The sequence below is a fragment of the Tinamus guttatus genome, unplaced genomic scaffold, assembly GCF_059628265.1.
Source record: "Tinamus guttatus ecotype Peru unplaced genomic scaffold, ASM5962826v1 Tinamus_guttatus_pri_ptg000450l, whole genome shotgun sequence".
Lineage (NCBI taxonomy): Eukaryota > Metazoa > Chordata > Aves > Tinamiformes > Tinamidae > Tinamus > Tinamus guttatus.
Genome location: NW_028288984.1, coordinates 853,114 through 870,378, shown reverse-complemented (window position 1 = coordinate 870,378; position 17,265 = coordinate 853,114). Strand labels below are relative to the sequence as shown.

Genomic DNA, 17,265 nt, shown 5'->3' with positions numbered 1-17,265 from the left:
TTTTTCTGATACAGAATCATAGAATCATTATGGTTGGAAAAGACCTTGAAGATCATCAAGTCCATATTCAGAGAAGTCTATGAAAACAGGCCTTGGACTCATGTACCAACAAAAATTACTCATCATTTTTGCAACCAGAGTTAAGGTGAGAAATCAGTTGGCTGAAGATACCTTTGATTTGTTATTTTTTAAACCAAAACATTTTCAAAGGCACAACTGAGTTCAGTAACATTGCACTGATAAATATCAACAGGTCAGACCCATGTCTGACTTAACTAAAGAAATGGCCTCAAACTGAAGAGGAGAGATCAATAGGAATGTGTTTATACTTTCCAAAACCTGTCCTGGTACTTTGGTAGGTCTTAATGGCTTGCAAGGAACAGAGAAGGCAATGTAATGTTTCGAAGGTCCTACAGTAGCACAGAGAGATTGTTAACTATGTGCATGTTTCTCTCATCTGAATGTTTTCAAGGAATTTTCTTTTGTCTAGAAAATGAAAGGCCTGAATCTAGGAACTCAGAGCCATCTATTACTGATAAAGAACAGTATCGATAAGGAGTAGAGGAAAATAAGCGAACTAATTTTCCTAATGCCGAGATTGACATCTTGAAATATCATCTTCAAAAATGTTTCACTCTTTTACTATAAAAATTTCCTAACCTGACAATGGCATAATTATGCCTAAGTAATGTCTATGGCTAGCCACAACAGTTGAAGGCATGCAGTCACTTTTCACTTCATTTTGAACGAGGCTTTCAACGGCAGCTTATTTGCTCAAACTAATTTTTAAAAAGCAAAGCAGAGCAAATTAGACAAAAAGCTCACTAACTGAAACAATACTTCTTTGTAAAATTAGACATGCTTTAAATAAAACAGAAAGGCAAACAAAGTTGATATTACTGATAGTAACTAATAAGTTACTAGGTACTTAAAAAATATTTTCTCTCTCAAGATATTTTGCACATAAACTATGTATTCTTGGCCCCTTATTTTGCAAGGAGAGAAACAGTGAAACTAAGTGATTTGCTCCATAAGACAAAACAAAGTAAATGCAAAGCCTGCAAAGAAGATACATTTTCTTTAGTCTTTGTCAGCTTCTTTATTTTTTTCAGGCAGATAGAGGCTTGAGAAACCACCTCTCACGCCTCTTAGGGCAAAGTATAGAAATAAGAGCCGTGTAACTCATTCACTAGGGGTTTACTACTGCCTTTTCAAGCATATTGATGCGCAGAAGCAAAAATTCTAAACATTTATGAATCTTGCTAGCACTATTTTCTGAGGAGCTTGTGACTCATGATTGGGACTCTCGGCAGTAACAATTACCTTTAAAGAACTAATTTTTAACCATCATTCAATTAAAGTTAGTACAATGACTGTGCATAAAACATACATGAAATAATTAGTGTGGATGGTTCTTAATTTAAAGGACGTTAAACAGCTTGTAGACATCTGCTAGCAAGCTGAAATGGGTCATTCAAAATTTATCTAACTAAATTAAGGGGAAGAAATGTTTCTCCTCCCGGGTCGGCATGTCACAAGATAACTAAACCGACTTAGTAGGCTTGCCTGGGAATCCTTAGCTGTCAGTGGTGAATATGCAAAGGGCCAGCAAATTAAATCAACCTGCCAAACTGTCAATTTCAAGCCTCATGACTGCATGAAAATAGCATCACTGGAAGAAATCAAGCATTGCCTTCTTTTGGGTTTCCTGGCACCTATTCAAATACTCATGCAGTTGTGGCTAATTTTGCATGCAAATTTCAGTCAATAAGCTCAGAACAAGACCTCCCAAGATATTTCAAAGGATCTGACAGTATTTTTTTTGAATACCAAATCAACAGTAGTTGAAATTCAATCTCCATTTGCTAGTGTTTTACATATGCACAGTGTCCCCTCTACAGAGCTAAGTTAATGAGAGCCGTACCTGCTTTCACTCATATCCTCCCAGTCGTCCTTACTGAAGTTCTCAAATACATTACTCATAACCTTGATGGACTGTTTGAGAAAAGCTCCATGATGTCCCAAAGAGCTCTTTTTCCTGGCTGCTTTTAATTTAACCTTGCTGCCTGTTATTTTGCAATTACATTGCCCACAGGTTGCCAGTGCTTTGGCTTCATCCAGCAAACACTTCAGTTCCTGCACTTGACTCAGCAAATCTTCATTTTCATTTCTCAATCTGTTGGCTTCCGCCACTTGCCTCTTCAGAAAGACAACTTCTCTTTCCTGCTCATCAACCACTACCTGGAGTTCTGCTTTGTCTTTTTTTGTTTCACAAATTCCCTTACGCAGGTTTTCCAGTTCTCTTTCTCTGAGGTCTGCATTTTCTTTTTGCACTTCCAAAGATGCTTTCAAATCACTTTTGTCCTTCAGCAACTCTTTATTTACTTCTCTCAGTTTCTTTAATTCCCCTCCAATACTTCTGAATCTTCTTTCTAGTTGATGTACCTAACAAAAATACAAGCAGTCAATTTTAGCTTATTAGAAAGAAGAAAAAAGAAAAAACTATGTTTTAAAATGTATTTATTATATTGAAATATTTTTTCATTAAGTACAAGGACAAAAGTCATCTAAAGACCTTAATTTAGAAATGATTCTAACACACTGCAGATGAATACATTTTAACTGCAATAATACAGCTGTTGAACAAAAGGCAGATGGTGAAAGAAGTTAAAATTCGAGGCAAAGTGACACAGAAGTTTAAGTATGCAAATGAACCTTCCTGATGTATCTTGAGTTTATCATTGATTTGGTTATAGATACTAAATCAATTTAAAAAAACATTTTCAGAAGAAAAGCTATTTTTAAATATAGAAATTTTTGCCCTAGATATATAAAACTACAAGTTCTTTCACATTTTAAATACACAAATTAAATCTTAATTCCACGTTCAAAAAAAATAAAGAAAAGTTCATAGTAAGAGACACCAGAAGCTCAGCAACTAAAGAACACTGCATTTTTAGCTACCACAGAAAGGGCAAATTTACCCCAGCTCAGCATAACCTCTATGCGAGCTTATGCATGAATCCACATCAAATTACTTATCTTGTCCTATAAGGCCAATCTATGCCTTCACAGCATTGTAAAAAACAAACTGAAGCCCCAAAACTTTGACATTGAAAACATTTTTTTTTCAAAAAAAGCTTTTTTTTTTTGACTACTGCATATCGGTTGTTTAAAACTTATGGAATGATTTGCAAAATGTGTACTATGAGCTTGATTCAGAAAAGTGAAGTCTTAAAATCAAGAACAATTATGGCAATAGATGCTCAAACCTCTTCATATAAAGTTGTGGAGGAGTTGGACGATAAATCTTTAATATGAATATTTTTCCATTACTATCTTCTTTGTGGGAAATTCACAGCCCTCACAGTAAAGAGATGTTGTGTTATGGTTAAACAGACTTAGTGGGTGAAAAAAGGAAGAGAAAGGATTTTGCCAAATACTTCAGTGAAACAGCAATTTATTATTAGAATAACAGTTTGTACTTACCTCCCCACTGATAAAGATAGAGAATACCTTTCTTTAGCAACCTTTATGAGCGGAGATTCTGTTCCTATTTCTTAGCTCCTTAGAAGCAACCTTTTGCCTTCGCTAGTACTTAAAGACATTTATGACAGTTGGAAAAAAACAAACAATGAATAGGTTCTACACTTATCCCTAAGGTACCATCATAACTCCATAGATCCATAGAGATAAAAATTATGTAGTACCTGGCAAACAAAATTATGGTTCTGAAACATAGATGATAACCAAGTGTAAACTGTGTGACATTTCAGATGGTAGCATTCAAATTATTTCAATTACTCACTCTACCTTAAGATAAATGAATGTGAGCATTTCCTATTCTGTGTGTTATTATTTTAACACGATGTTTGTCATTCAGTAATAACGAGATGACAGTCTTCATTGCCTGACCATATGGCAAGTGTTAGAAGTATATGCAATCACATCATCTGCTGTAAATTACCGTACTTCCTACAAGTTAATTCACAAATACAAAATAAACAGGCATACCCAAACTGACATTCAAAGTTATAGATTTGTGTTCATTCAGTTTAAGCATGCTTTTAAGGACTTATAAGTAATTAACACAAACACTGTTTAGCAAAATGACAAACAAAAGGTGTAACACTGTTTGAAAAATGTCTTTTCATTGTAACAAACAAACATATGGTAAAATACAAGCGAGCCCTCTTAAGTGAACACCTGTTAAAATACTAAACTACTTCGGAGTAATAAATACATCTGTAAGAACAGCAACTAGTTAAGAATACTTTGTAGCTGTAGAAAATAAAACTTGTAGAATGCTGAGAAGTAAAAGTTCAATACATATAATATTTGCTAAGAACACATACTGTACTATTTTTTAAAAATGATAAACTCACATATGCAAAAATGTTTGAACTTACATTGTTGTTCTAAAATGTAAATATAGTAGATAAATTTATCACTCATACATCAATTTTATCCTGTAGAAAATATCCATGGAGATTAACTCCTGATAACATAAAGTTAAATATTCAGCAAAATAAATGAATATTTCTGAACTTAAAGGTGGTAAATGCTAACCATATGTTGTTCTTAATTTAGATAATTTGTTGGTTTCTGACGTTTTATCTGTTAACGTACTATTAATTTACTCTGACATTAACCATGTTTGTCCCATGATGCATCAACAGGTACTGCACCATAATTGATTTTTGACACAATTTGGAGAGCCCATATTTTTGACATATGAAAGGAGTATCATGGCTTAGATTCATGAGTTCTAACTTGTACATCTGATTCATGTTAAAATTTAGATTAACATGCTGGAGCTGATACCTTACCTTCTGTAATGTCTGATCCGAAATCTCTTTTGCATTTTTCTTTGGAGTACTGTTCTTGATCCCTTCATCTTCACCAACTTTAGAAAGTAGCTCTATCAGAAAATAATGCACTTTCATCAGAAAATAAATAATATTTTATGACAGCCACTACTTCAATAAAACAATACTTAGACATCGTATGGAAATGCATTCTTTACTTTCTCAATTATTTAGACTGTGGTCTATTTTCTTGTCAAGCCTTTTGGTCAGTTTCTAAAGAGCGACCTCTTTTCAAAGTCTTCTGTCACATAATTATGAATCTTTGTAGCATCACAGTATTTTTTTTCCAGAGTACAAGCTTTTCAAAGGCACAATAGATCTGCAGGTTAAAGACGCTGTACTTTCATTCCCATTTTTATTCTTTTATAGACTATTCCCTCTACGCCTTAAAAGCAGGATTCATTGCCTTTTTATCTACACAGTCACTACCAGTTTTGTTCTCCAGGTCTTGTCCCCTGCTAGGAGGATCAGAGTGATTGGTGAACAAAGCAAACAGTAACAGAATTAGGATGGTTGAAAACTTTAAACCCCTTTTCTGTTAAGTGAAAGATCATGTACTTCACCAGATAAATCACACAAATCGTTCCATTCCAGTGTTGTGAATTCATAACAATTAGAAATTGAAACAATTAATGAGTGTGAGCATGGCTCTATGCACCATCACACACTTTAAGCACTAAAAATCTCATAGAGAAAACAAGCTAAAAATTTGTTTTATTCATAGTAAAGGATTCTACCAAAACACATAGCAGTAATACCAGATCAAGTAAACCAAAAGTAAAAAATATTGTACTCATATTTAAACTGAGAGCTTAGCAGTCTCTGACTGTGCACTAAGAAAAGAGCAATTACAAACCTCAGAACATCTTTTTATTAAATTTGATATGCTGTCTTCAAGAACAAAAACATACAGTAGTGTAGAAACGTCAAATATTCACTTTTCTTCTCCTCTTCAGCTCCCCTCAATTAACTAAAAGAATTAATCTTAAGGGATAAACATCTGTATTACAAGATGAAGCTCTGTTTTAGAAGTATTATTTCAAACTATAAGATGACACTGCAGGTCACTTAAAAACTTTTGATTTTTAAACAAAGCAAATGTAGAAGAAAACAGTGTTACTCTCTGTAGATTCACAATCCTCTTGATATAAACAGTGACTAACAAGTTTGTTAGAGTGAATTAGACCTTTCTTTTGTCTTTGGAACATGTCATGGCCAATTAATACTTCTGTATTCACGAAATAAATGGAACACTATTCTAAAGATAATAAAAGCTGAAAAAGGTAAAACTATGCATCTGGGGAATATGTACCTTTACCTTGATATTAATATGTTAGTTCCCATGTTATTTGAGAGTACAGTCCCCCAGCACAGTGGTACTGCATACATTTACAGAGTTCTTTAAGTAACACACAAAGATAATATGAACACGCTTTTCATCTTTTTCTAAATATTCACTCATTTGAATGCCTGTTGTAGGTTTTATATCAGCATTTACAGTGCACTACTGAAACAAAAAATGATTTCCCATAGTCAAGAAACTGATCAAAGCACAAAGGTGCTACATTTATTATGTGGATATATTAAAATATAATTTACAACTGTATCTATAAATAAACATATTATAACCACAGAATAAATAATACAAAAACAATTCCTGCAAAATAGGAACTAAGGAAGATCTCTACATCTTCTACATTAATATAGAAATCAGAAGTGACATAATGAAAAGCCATAGGCCAGTATGTGTAAGCCTTTCTAACAAATACAAAATAATCGGCCTATTCAACCCACTCTCCTGCCCCAGCTGTTATGTGATTGTTGAGAGGATTTGGTCAGGGAGGCAATGAAACAGCACTGCCTATAACTGTAGGTCTGCCTGTGACAGCAGAATGATTCATCATACCAGTCTACTCAGCAAGACATATTCTCTATCCATCATATACCTACATAAAAAATATCAAGTTCTCCCTCAAGGAACAAAGCCACAAGTCATTAAATAAACAATCTTCAGTCAGCAAATTATGATGGTCTTATATAACTATAGCTCTGCCTGTGACGGGTGTGCTCCTTCCCAGCCCAGTCTGACTTCTCACACGTAGCCCTGGTCAGGTGTTAACCACCACATCATCTGATCCTGGTGGCTGCCTCCTTGATTTCTTCCCCCACTCACACATTAACCATCAATAGCAGTCCTGATGGCTGCATCCTGATGGGGAGATAAGGCTATCATGCATACACCAGCTAAGAGCCATCCAAAATGGAAGAAAGACTTTAAGACAACCATCTTATCCCATAAGTATGGAGACAGCCCGGAATCCCATTGAGCTCTCCTTGCATGACAGTGAGCTGCACGCCGGGATCTCCCCTTGGGCAGGGTCACCTCTCAAGGACGCTCTTTGGGGCTAAGAGATCCTTGCCAGATCCTAACAGATTCATGGTAGGTGACTACGCTCTCTTTCTCACTTTGCTGACATAACTGTGCACAAATCCCTTAGACATAAACTGTTGACCAGGTCTGGGAAAGGATTGGATTCAACTGCACCCAGGCTCCTCTCAGAAGGAATTTGGAAAGCAGGGGGGTCCTGAACCCCGTGACTCAATGGGAGGGTATCCTTGATAATTCTGTGTATTTATTATACCCCATGAAGTAAATAATAAATGATCTGCCACAGAATCCTGTGAAATCATTGTTCATATCAATAAAACCTATTACTGTTTCTTTCACACAAGTGAAGTGCATTGTGTCACTCATCCCGACCACCACTTGCTCCATGACACTGTTCCACCGAGAAATCATTAACTGCCATCTTTAGAACACAGCAATTAATTTCTAATTAATAGTCACAAAATCTGATTATGAGGTGTCTTGATATGGCTGCCAAAACAGTATTTGAACCGTGATACTGTGGTTTACTATCAGGACATCTTTCTTCGGCAAAGAAAAAAGATAAATAAAATATGAGCAGATATATCCGCCAGTCTTATAACAAACCCTACATATAAATGGTTAACAGGACGACACTTTAGTCTCCAGAATACAGCAGGTAAAGTTTGCCCTTACAGATAGGAGGTGGCACTGAAGGCTCCCAAGTTACCAGCTCCGGGTTCCCAAAGACGAGCTACACCCGGATAAACTGCAACAACCAGAAGAAAGGGAGGCTGTTCTTATCCACAGGCTGGGAATTCGGGAGATTTGAAAGGATTCTAACCACTAAGGAGGTCTCGGAACAATCTCTCATAAGAGGTAGAGGAACAAATAATTTGCTTGAGTAAGAGACACTAGCCATTTTTCTGAATGTGACTACACGGACCAAATTTTTAATTTCTGGAGGAAAATATATGAGCGTCTGTCTGTCAGCACGTTCTTATCTTCAACATGGTATGACTAGTGATGCTAACTTTTGGATCAAAAGAATATTGAAAAATAATCTTCCCGGACAATAGAGACCCATCTCAGACAACTGAGCTGACACGGACATAAGCTGCGAATGACAGAAGCAAAGCTTGCTTTTCTTTAAGCATTATTTTTAAATTCTACCAGCCAATGTTGAAGAGCTACAAAGCCTAAACCTATTGAAAAGAAACTTCTTGGAAGCAAAACAGTCACTTTCCACTTTCTCGTAAGAGATGAAGGCTTACACAGTTTCTACAAGAGTTCTGATGGATGCTAAGAAACGAACAGCTCGGCCCAGGAACTCCACCTGACACAGCCCGTGCAGTCTCACCTGTCTCATACAAATAGCCATTTCCTCAACAGAGTGTTGCAGCCTTTGGAGTTTCCCATTTTCACAAAACATAACAATCATCTGTATCTTTGAAAACTTCTTCAGTGATTTTCTTTGACAATTCAACTGGATCTCACCAAATGTCTCTGGTCTTCCTGATGCAGAAAGCTACCTAGTCACACTTACTATTTTGATCTGGATTTGACGGTGACCATAAATTACGGCCAGTCCTCGATACGTGCCACTGTCCACTCATCTAACGCACGCTTCTGGTGCTTCCCCATCAGGATGCTATAGGAAACAGCACCAAAGCACTAAATATGGCAAGGGCCATATTTACCTCCACAGGTAATACCTCCACAGGTATTACTGTTTTTTGGAAGCACATGGGCTCAGCACCCAACTACTCACTACTGGTCGATCTTCCACTTGTATCTCTACAAAGACTGACCAAATTAGCAAAAACAGAGATGATTTTTAAAATCAGCACGTGAAATCTTCACTAGTTTCCTTCAACTCTCTCTGGGGCAATAAAAGTAAGACATGAGTAACAAAATAAAATAGTAATTTTCTATCATCAGCAGCTGGGTATTTACCACTTGTTTTTATAGCAACTGTAAAATGAGTTTCAAGAAAGGGAAAAATTTTTCTTTTTATTTTTTTTTCATGAAACTGGCCAATATTATCACATAAAAGATAAGAGCCAAGAAAAAAAAAAGGCAGGGGGAGGCGGAGATAAACAAGAGGAAGGCTTTATTGCCATAAACATCTGTCTTTAACAGGAATTCCTCAAAGTCTCCTTCTACTCCCTGCCCCTGGAAAATACTGAGCACAAGCAATTCACCACAGATCTGACACCCTGCTGTACCTATCCACTCTTGACTACTTTTGCCAGGTGATTGAGAAACAGCAAATACTATGAAGGATCAGAGGAGTGATGGGGACCGCAGCAACCAATCATCACCTATGTCACTGGCAATGACTCACTTTACCATCAGCTTTCTACAGACTGTAGAAATATATAAAACATATAAAAGAATATATTCAAGAACAATTCTTACAAGGACTCCACTGTATTGATTCCACTATATTAATTCCACTGAAGATTCCACTATATTGATTTTCATTTAGTTCCACATACTTTTGAGATTAGCATTAAAAAGAGAGGTCTGGATCAGCATGTGAGTTTTGTATTGCTGCACTGCACTACTGCAAGAACCATTTCAGGCTCTACAGAAAGATTCATAAACATATAAACTTTTTGTATATATATATGCATGCATATTTTAATCATAACAAAAATAACTAAAATAATTTTACACATATCATACAGTATACTGCAAATAAATAATTCATATGTATATAATAGTGTATTTTATAGCAGGTGTACATATCAAAATTATAATTGATTTATTAGGCATGTGGAAAACTTGTCTACATAGCATGTTTGTTGCAAACAAAATTAAAGTCCTGAATTGTAAGCTCACCCATAGAGTGCTGTACTTTCATCTGATCCAATTCTTCTTCAAGATTTAGTCTGTGGAAGAGGAAATAAGTAAAAGTAAGAATGACAGAACAATCACACATACCAGTAAAACCGATAAAATTAATTAAAAAAATAAATTTTAAAATCAAATATTACTGAGGAAGAAAATGTCAACACTCAGGAGCTAGTTTTCTAAGTAGTCAGCTCTTAGCATATTTCATCAAATCTTCAGCACAACAACTGATTAAAGAAAATAATTTACAAAATTCAGACACTAGAGTTAAAGAATGCTACTTGAATATGGTCCAATTATACTGCTGTTTTCTCATAAAATCTTTACATGCCAATAATCTTTAATTATTCTTTAATTATATCCTGGCATGCTGTTTAAGCAAGAAGATCCCCAAATATTTTCGCCTAGAATCTTGCAACACAGAATAGGCATATATGCAGATTTTGTTAAAAATACAGTCTAGTAGCCAATACTCATGCATATTATTCTAGTTATGTTCTGAAGGGTGGATTACTAATCTCCCCATTAGCCTCTTCTATAGTACTCCAAACAGTAGCATTTAACTGCATTGCAGGAAATTTAGTTTTACAAAATCCCTCTCAGGCACTCAGAAACACAGGTCAAAATACCTGCTACGGTATTTTCCTTTAAGGAAAGGGGTTAATCTGAGACACAACGACCTTTTCAGTATACACTATATTTTACAGCACAATGTATGTTTGATGTGTCTCTGAGCTCTAACTCTAAACACTGCAATTTATACTCTACAGTTGCACATAAAGTACACAGAAAGTGAAACGTATGTGAAAAGTTCAAGTAACTGGCTCTGCATGACATGGGATACTAGCTATTTAGAGCATTAACTAGCTGCTACATTCACAGATTGACTTTCTTTGTTCTTCTTTCAGTCTCCAGGCACCAACCATCTGCAGCTTCTAGAACACAGATGACAACGGCCTTTCTCTGCGTTGTCCAGATTGCCCCTCATACCAGGTTCACTCCATGCACTGAAGGACAAAACATTCCTTCAGAAAGACATTCTTTATTAATTCTGTTATTAAAGTCTCCATTGAACAAAACATGAGTGCAAGGGCGTGAATTAAGATTGTTTTATAATGCTTAGTTCTTGAAATCTTCTGAAAATCTCACTTCTCAGCATTAAGGACATTCTTTGAATGAATGTATATTTACATAAATATTTATACACATAGACATATTTATAAGCTGCCTCCTTACACAGTAGCTGTGTAACAATAAGACAACTATTGTACAAGACTTCTAGAAAAAGTTAACATGTACATACAGGAATCTTTTAGAATGGTGAAAGATATATGATATTAGAGAAATAACATGAAATAAGTACAGGAATAATGTTTTATAATCTTAATATTTTATTAGTACTTCCAAAGAAATTCATTTGGCTGTGAAACAGCCTCCAACTAATATAATGTATCAAATTAGCTTAAACAAGAAAGTGTAATGTGCAATATAAGTGCAATCCACACAGCTATTAAATGCTTTGGATGAATGTTAGAATAGCCTCACTGAGTGAGGCCAATGCTGAGTCCACCCACCACCAGTGTTCTGCTTCCAGCAGAGAAGGAGATGCCGTTCAGGAACAGCGCACAGTACAAGAGGGATGTGGAACTTCTAGAGAGGATTCAGCATAGAGCAACAAAGATGATTAAGGGACTGGAGCATCCATCGTATGAGGAAAGACTAAGCGAGCAGGGCCTGTTTAGCTTGGAGAAGAGAAGTTCGAGAGGGGAACTTATCAATATGTACAAATACTTGAGGGGAGAATGCAGGGAGGATGGGGCCGAACTCTTCTCCGTGGTGGCCAGTGACAGGACAAGGGCTAATGGGTACAAGTTGAAACACAGGAAGTTCCACCTCCATGCAAGGAAGAACTTCTTCACTGTGAGGGTGACAGAGCCCTGGAACAGGCTGCCCAGAGAGGCTGTGGAGTCTCCTTCTCTGAAGATCTTCCACCCTGTGCCACGTGCTCTGGGTGTCCCTGCTGGAGCAGGGGGGTTGGACGAGATGATCTCTAGAGGTCCCTTCCAACCTCAACCATTCTGTGAGTCTGTGATTATTGATGTTTTTCAACCACTGCTTGGACAGTGAAACCAAATTACTCCTTTTCCAGTACTGTATACAGAGATGATACCTAGTTCATTAGCATTAACCTATATTAAGTGTCCAAAAAACACAGGTCAGAAGTAAACGGAAAAATTATCTTTAATAGCTATTTTCATTTGCTTTCTATTTGACTTGTTAGTTTGACTTGTTCCAAACCCACCAGGGTGCCACCCTGTGCCACGTGCTCTAGGTGTCCCTGCTAGAGGAGGGAGTTTGGACTAAAAGATCTCTAGAGGCCCCTTCCAACCTCAGCCATTCTGTGATTCTGTGACTAACTGCTTCTGCAGTCCCTTCCCCTTTTACTCCTTCAGCAACTGGGAGAGGAGAGCTCACGCTGGCACTGGACTTCTAGGCTTTCTGCTTTTCCATAGCCACTTACAGACTTCCTGAATCCATCTGATCCATGTGATCTTTTTGCACTCACAGATAATTTTTGCTTCCACAACCTGCTGTGGAGGCAAATTCTTGAAGTTCACTGCCCGCCACATGAACGTGTGTACTTTCTCTGTCTGTTTCATCCTGATCTCCATCTGCTTTCACCAAGAATGAAGGAAAGATTGCTTCTGCAATACTTCTACTCAGGGAACCTAAGACAAACTCTCTGGGTGGCAGTGTAGAAAAATACCGGAGCTAGAGAGTCAGAATAGCAGTCTCAAAGTTCAAATACTGTGAGTAAGAGGCTGTAACACTACTTTAGAAGGCACAGCTAATACTGGCTGTAATTAAGATAATTAAGACAAGTATGTACTCACATAGTTCTTTTTTGCATGGTTTATTTTCAACTAACACATCAATAGCTGAAATAAGACTCTTTTGGTTCTGATATTAACTGAAAAGGCAATATTTTGTGCAGTGAAAATCTTGTGTTTGATTTAACAAGTGCTGAGCAAAGGATATTCTGTTTATGGCATTTGAAAGGATCCAAGACAAACTGAAGGTGTGAGGGAATCTTTGAGAATATTTCTGCAGCATAAAGGTAGTTCCTCTGGAAAGTTTTTCTAGTAATAGATGACTTTACAGTCAGCTTGAGGCATAGAAACTGAAAGAAGTCTTTGAAGATTAGTACATGCCTCCTCCATGCTTTGCCAGTAAAATTGCTGGGAGTTGAAGGGAGTTGAAGGTTTCCCTAGAATGAGTGATTTTAAAGACAAAGTACAATATCAATATGCATTAATAAAATCCAAGACTTACAATGCACTACACTAATTTTATTATCACTGTGCTTATAACATTTTTGCTCCATAAATTTCATATGTTTCATAATGATGTGCAACAACCACTTCCCCCCACAAAAATATTTCTTTGACAAGCATAATATTTTATAGTTCTCTTTTTTAAATGAATTTTTTTTTTTGCTTGAGCAAAGAGTATACATATACAAGATATGAAGTTTTAGTTAACATTTCTAAAGAAAAAGGTTTTTTCTTCTATTTTCTGCTTTTTCTAACTAAAATTGTAAATTTTAAGGTTGTATTTAAGTTTTTGTGTTGTTTTCTTGGAAAACTATGTAGTCCTCCAGCCAAACTTGATGAAGCAGGAAAAAAAAACTGAGAATAGAAAAACCTGATTGGGAATACTGGACAATGAAAGTGACAACAAAAGATAATAAAAGTGAAAATTCTAAATTGCATGCATATAGCAATGTAGAGCTCTAAAGAAAGGCTGCAGACAAACAAACAAAAAATAAGAAAAAAGGGCTTTTCTCTGTATATTTAAAGGAAAATGAATCATTGAACCACAATTCAAGTAGTTACGGGATTTGAATAAATAGAAATATGGTTTTAAAAAAAGAATCAAACTTAGCTGTGAGTATAAATTGCTAACTATCTGCTCACAATGAATTCTTACCTCTGCACTTTTATTGATGAAATCAGAGGCTGCTACTACATCTTAAAGTCTGTGTCACACACGGTGCACGCTACTATCTAATTCAGCTTTCACAAGAGAGGCACCTATTATATAATTTTAAACAATACAGATTGGACTGGAAACAAACACTGCACTACGACCATCAAACTGTAAATGAAGAGCACTAAGAGTTCATACAATATTCTACACTGATTGTGGAACAGGTAACCCCTACCAGTGGATCTGAAGTCCAGAACACTGTAGATAAGCTTTTTTAGAATTGTAGCACTGAGACGTTAACTGTAATTTCAATGTGTTTGAAAAGCAAGAAAAAATGCTCAGAATAGTCTTTCAAAATTTGCATAAAGCATCCTCTATCTGTATAGATGAATAACCTTAGGCAAAAGACATTCATTACTAGGAATACCTATTAGCAATCTAGATGAAAAGAAAGTAAGTAATCACTCAGTTAAACTTGATTAAGTTTCATTAAATTCAAAGTCTTAACTCGTATCTGCAGCAGCATTACTAACACAGTGATCCACTTCTTCAAAAAGCTTGCAGTGTTAAAACTAATTATTGCTCAGCCAGTGTCTAGATGCACTCCTTACAATGGTGTATTTCTATCAGTGTGTTTGTTTCCCTAAAAAGGTAGAAAAACCTTTTCAAAATAAATCTTTTTTCCTATTTTCTGATTTGTTTGAGAAAAGGTTTTCAGTCCTGGTTATTAAATAATCTGCGTTTCTAGAGTCTGTGTAAGACTGTGTATCTGAAAAATGCACCCTAAAAACTTCTTAAAGCCTCAACAACTTTGATAACATAGGTGTCAAGACTAAGAATGGTGCACATGTTTTTCTTCTTCCAAATTTAAGAACAAAAGCATGCAATCCTGTATCTATTACCTGAACTCAAATTCTTATTAAAAATATGTATTCTGCTCCCATGAATATTTTCCTGCTCAGGATGATTTCGTGAGAAGGGAGAAGAAAAAAAAAAAAAAAAAAGAAAAAGAAGAAAAAGATTGGTTTTGCAGTCTGTGTGTAATTAATTTAATAAAATTAAATTAATTAAAAAAGAATGCAAAGTTTAGGACTTCTTTCATAAAATGCCTTGCTCTTATTTATACTCAGAATCTTCATTTTTTCTAGCAGCTTTGCTCATTTCAAATGATAGCCCATCAGGTGGGGGTAAGTGACTTAAAAGGCTTCAAAGCCTAGTAAGAATCACATGGTTAAAGTCTGATGTACTGGTTTTTACCCATAAGCTTAACTGAAAAGGTCTCATTACCTTGAGTTTCCTGCACACTGACTCTAAGTAACTCTGGCAAAATTTGTTTTCTTATTTGGCTCTAAAATATGGCCCCCCCAAAAAAAAAAAAAGAGAGAGAGAGAGAGCTTCTGACAATATAGCCTATCCAAAAATACTTATTTAGATTTTCTCTATTAATTCTCTTTTAAGAAGGCACATTTCAGGCTAGCAATATCTTCAGAAATTCTAGATTACATGAGAAGGGAACCATTTCCTAGTCAAGAAATATCTAATGAGTACTTGAATTAGCTAGAATCACCACCCTAAATTAGAAAGGATTGACTGTGGCTTCCTTAAAGGCTTACATTACAAAGATTTTATTATCACAAATAAGCAGCAGAATCATGCCATTTTGCTCTGTAAGCCAATATACATTTATTCCTAACACTGTGAGAATAGTTTCAGCATTTTAGTTTCCTATCAATTACTTGATGGAAGCTTACCTTGTAACATATACACAAACAGCACCAAGAGGAGTAGGGAAGCATAAAACATTTTTTTTATGTATTAATTGTTCATTCATATCGTTCAGCTATTACTACCACTGTCTTGGTTTGTGATATTGAAACAAGGTAGGGTAAAAAATCCAGACAGATCAAATCTATCCACTTAACTGTCAACATTTTTTAGAGTACTGACTGATGTATAACAACTATTTCCAACAACAATTTTGTTTTATGGCATAATGGTATAATGCATTTGTTTACTCCTCCTTTTATTTGGATATTTCTCTAACCCTAAGTATTCATGCTTTCAGTACCTAAAAAGAGGTAACATAAAAAAAAAAAGTGCTACAGATTCAGTTTTGCCAAAGGAATTACTTCTGATTTCTTTGAGATTATAGTTAAGCATCAGCAAGAAATTCTCTGTAACAGTTGCTTACCTATCAAGTTAGGATAATATGTGAAATGCTCATACCATCTGCATATAAGCAGGACCTCTGCAAAACACACTTTCCTGCTAGAACAAAATTTCCTAATACTCATCATTTTTAAATGTCAGCATTTCTAAAGATACCATCAGGAGCCTCCACACAGCTCCAAATCTAAGGTACACAGACACATGCGCGCTTGGCTCTGAATGCATTAAGGAAATGGTAATTTAGAAAGAGACCCTGAACAGTAGCATAAACCTTCTCCCTGTACTAATCAGCACAGAGGGCTCCTTTCCAGAGGAGCTGCTGACCCTAAATCATTGGAGTGGCACAGAACAGTGGCCAGTTTGCTAGCATATTTTCGCTTTAACAGTTAATATATACCCCCTAAGTGAGCATTCAGCAGCATTCACAAGCAGGGCAACGGGAGATTCCTGTGCTCCTTCTCTTGTAGATAAAAGAAATCAAGACAGCAGGCTCATGGTTGTGTAAAATAAACATCCAAACAAAGAGTAAGGCTTTCTTTCATTTGGTCCAGGGAATTTTATCTCGATAGTAAAACCAGGCAGAGAATCCCTTCCCTAGCAGAGCTGCATACATATGAAGATGTAGCTCACTGAGGAAATCTACTCCGTGTCAAGGATTACAGGTCATAGGATTGCTGCAGAGTGACTCTTTTGAGAAATAACAAGACTAGTCACAACCTCCTAACGCACCAGCATGTTCTTGGTGCTGTGGATGGATACCAGTGATCTAGCCCAGGATCTGCTGCAGTCAGGGAGGACCTTTTTATTGTGTCTAAGAGGTACCTATTGCCCTTTCAACTGTTCTTCCTCAGAGCCATGAAAGATTGCTAAAGAAGAAGCAAATGAAGAAGCAAATGAAGAAGCAAATGAAGAAATACTGTCAACTAAGTTTTCTTTTCGGGGTCCTCAAAAGAAGTCAGCAGTTTTCCTAAGAAGGTAACTAAAATAATCATGTTTTCAAGACATTGAGTC

At 36.1% G+C, this 17,265-nt stretch overlaps 1 protein-coding gene across 1 annotated transcript in view; it reads right to left on the bottom strand.

Moving 5' to 3' along the window:
- The window catches only part of CNTLN (centlein), a 175,239-nt gene that overhangs the window by 61,674 nt on the left and 96,300 nt on the right, over positions 1-17,265 (bottom strand). Inside the window, exons 13-15 of the mRNA XM_088532025.1 lie at positions 10,084-10,133; positions 4,830-4,921; positions 1,925-2,445 (exon numbers count right to left, since the gene is read on the bottom strand). Coding sequence (XP_088388151.1) covers positions 1,925-2,445; positions 4,830-4,921; positions 10,084-10,133 — 663 coding nt within the window. The remainder of the gene's footprint in view (positions 1-1,924; positions 2,446-4,829; positions 4,922-10,083; positions 10,134-17,265) is intronic.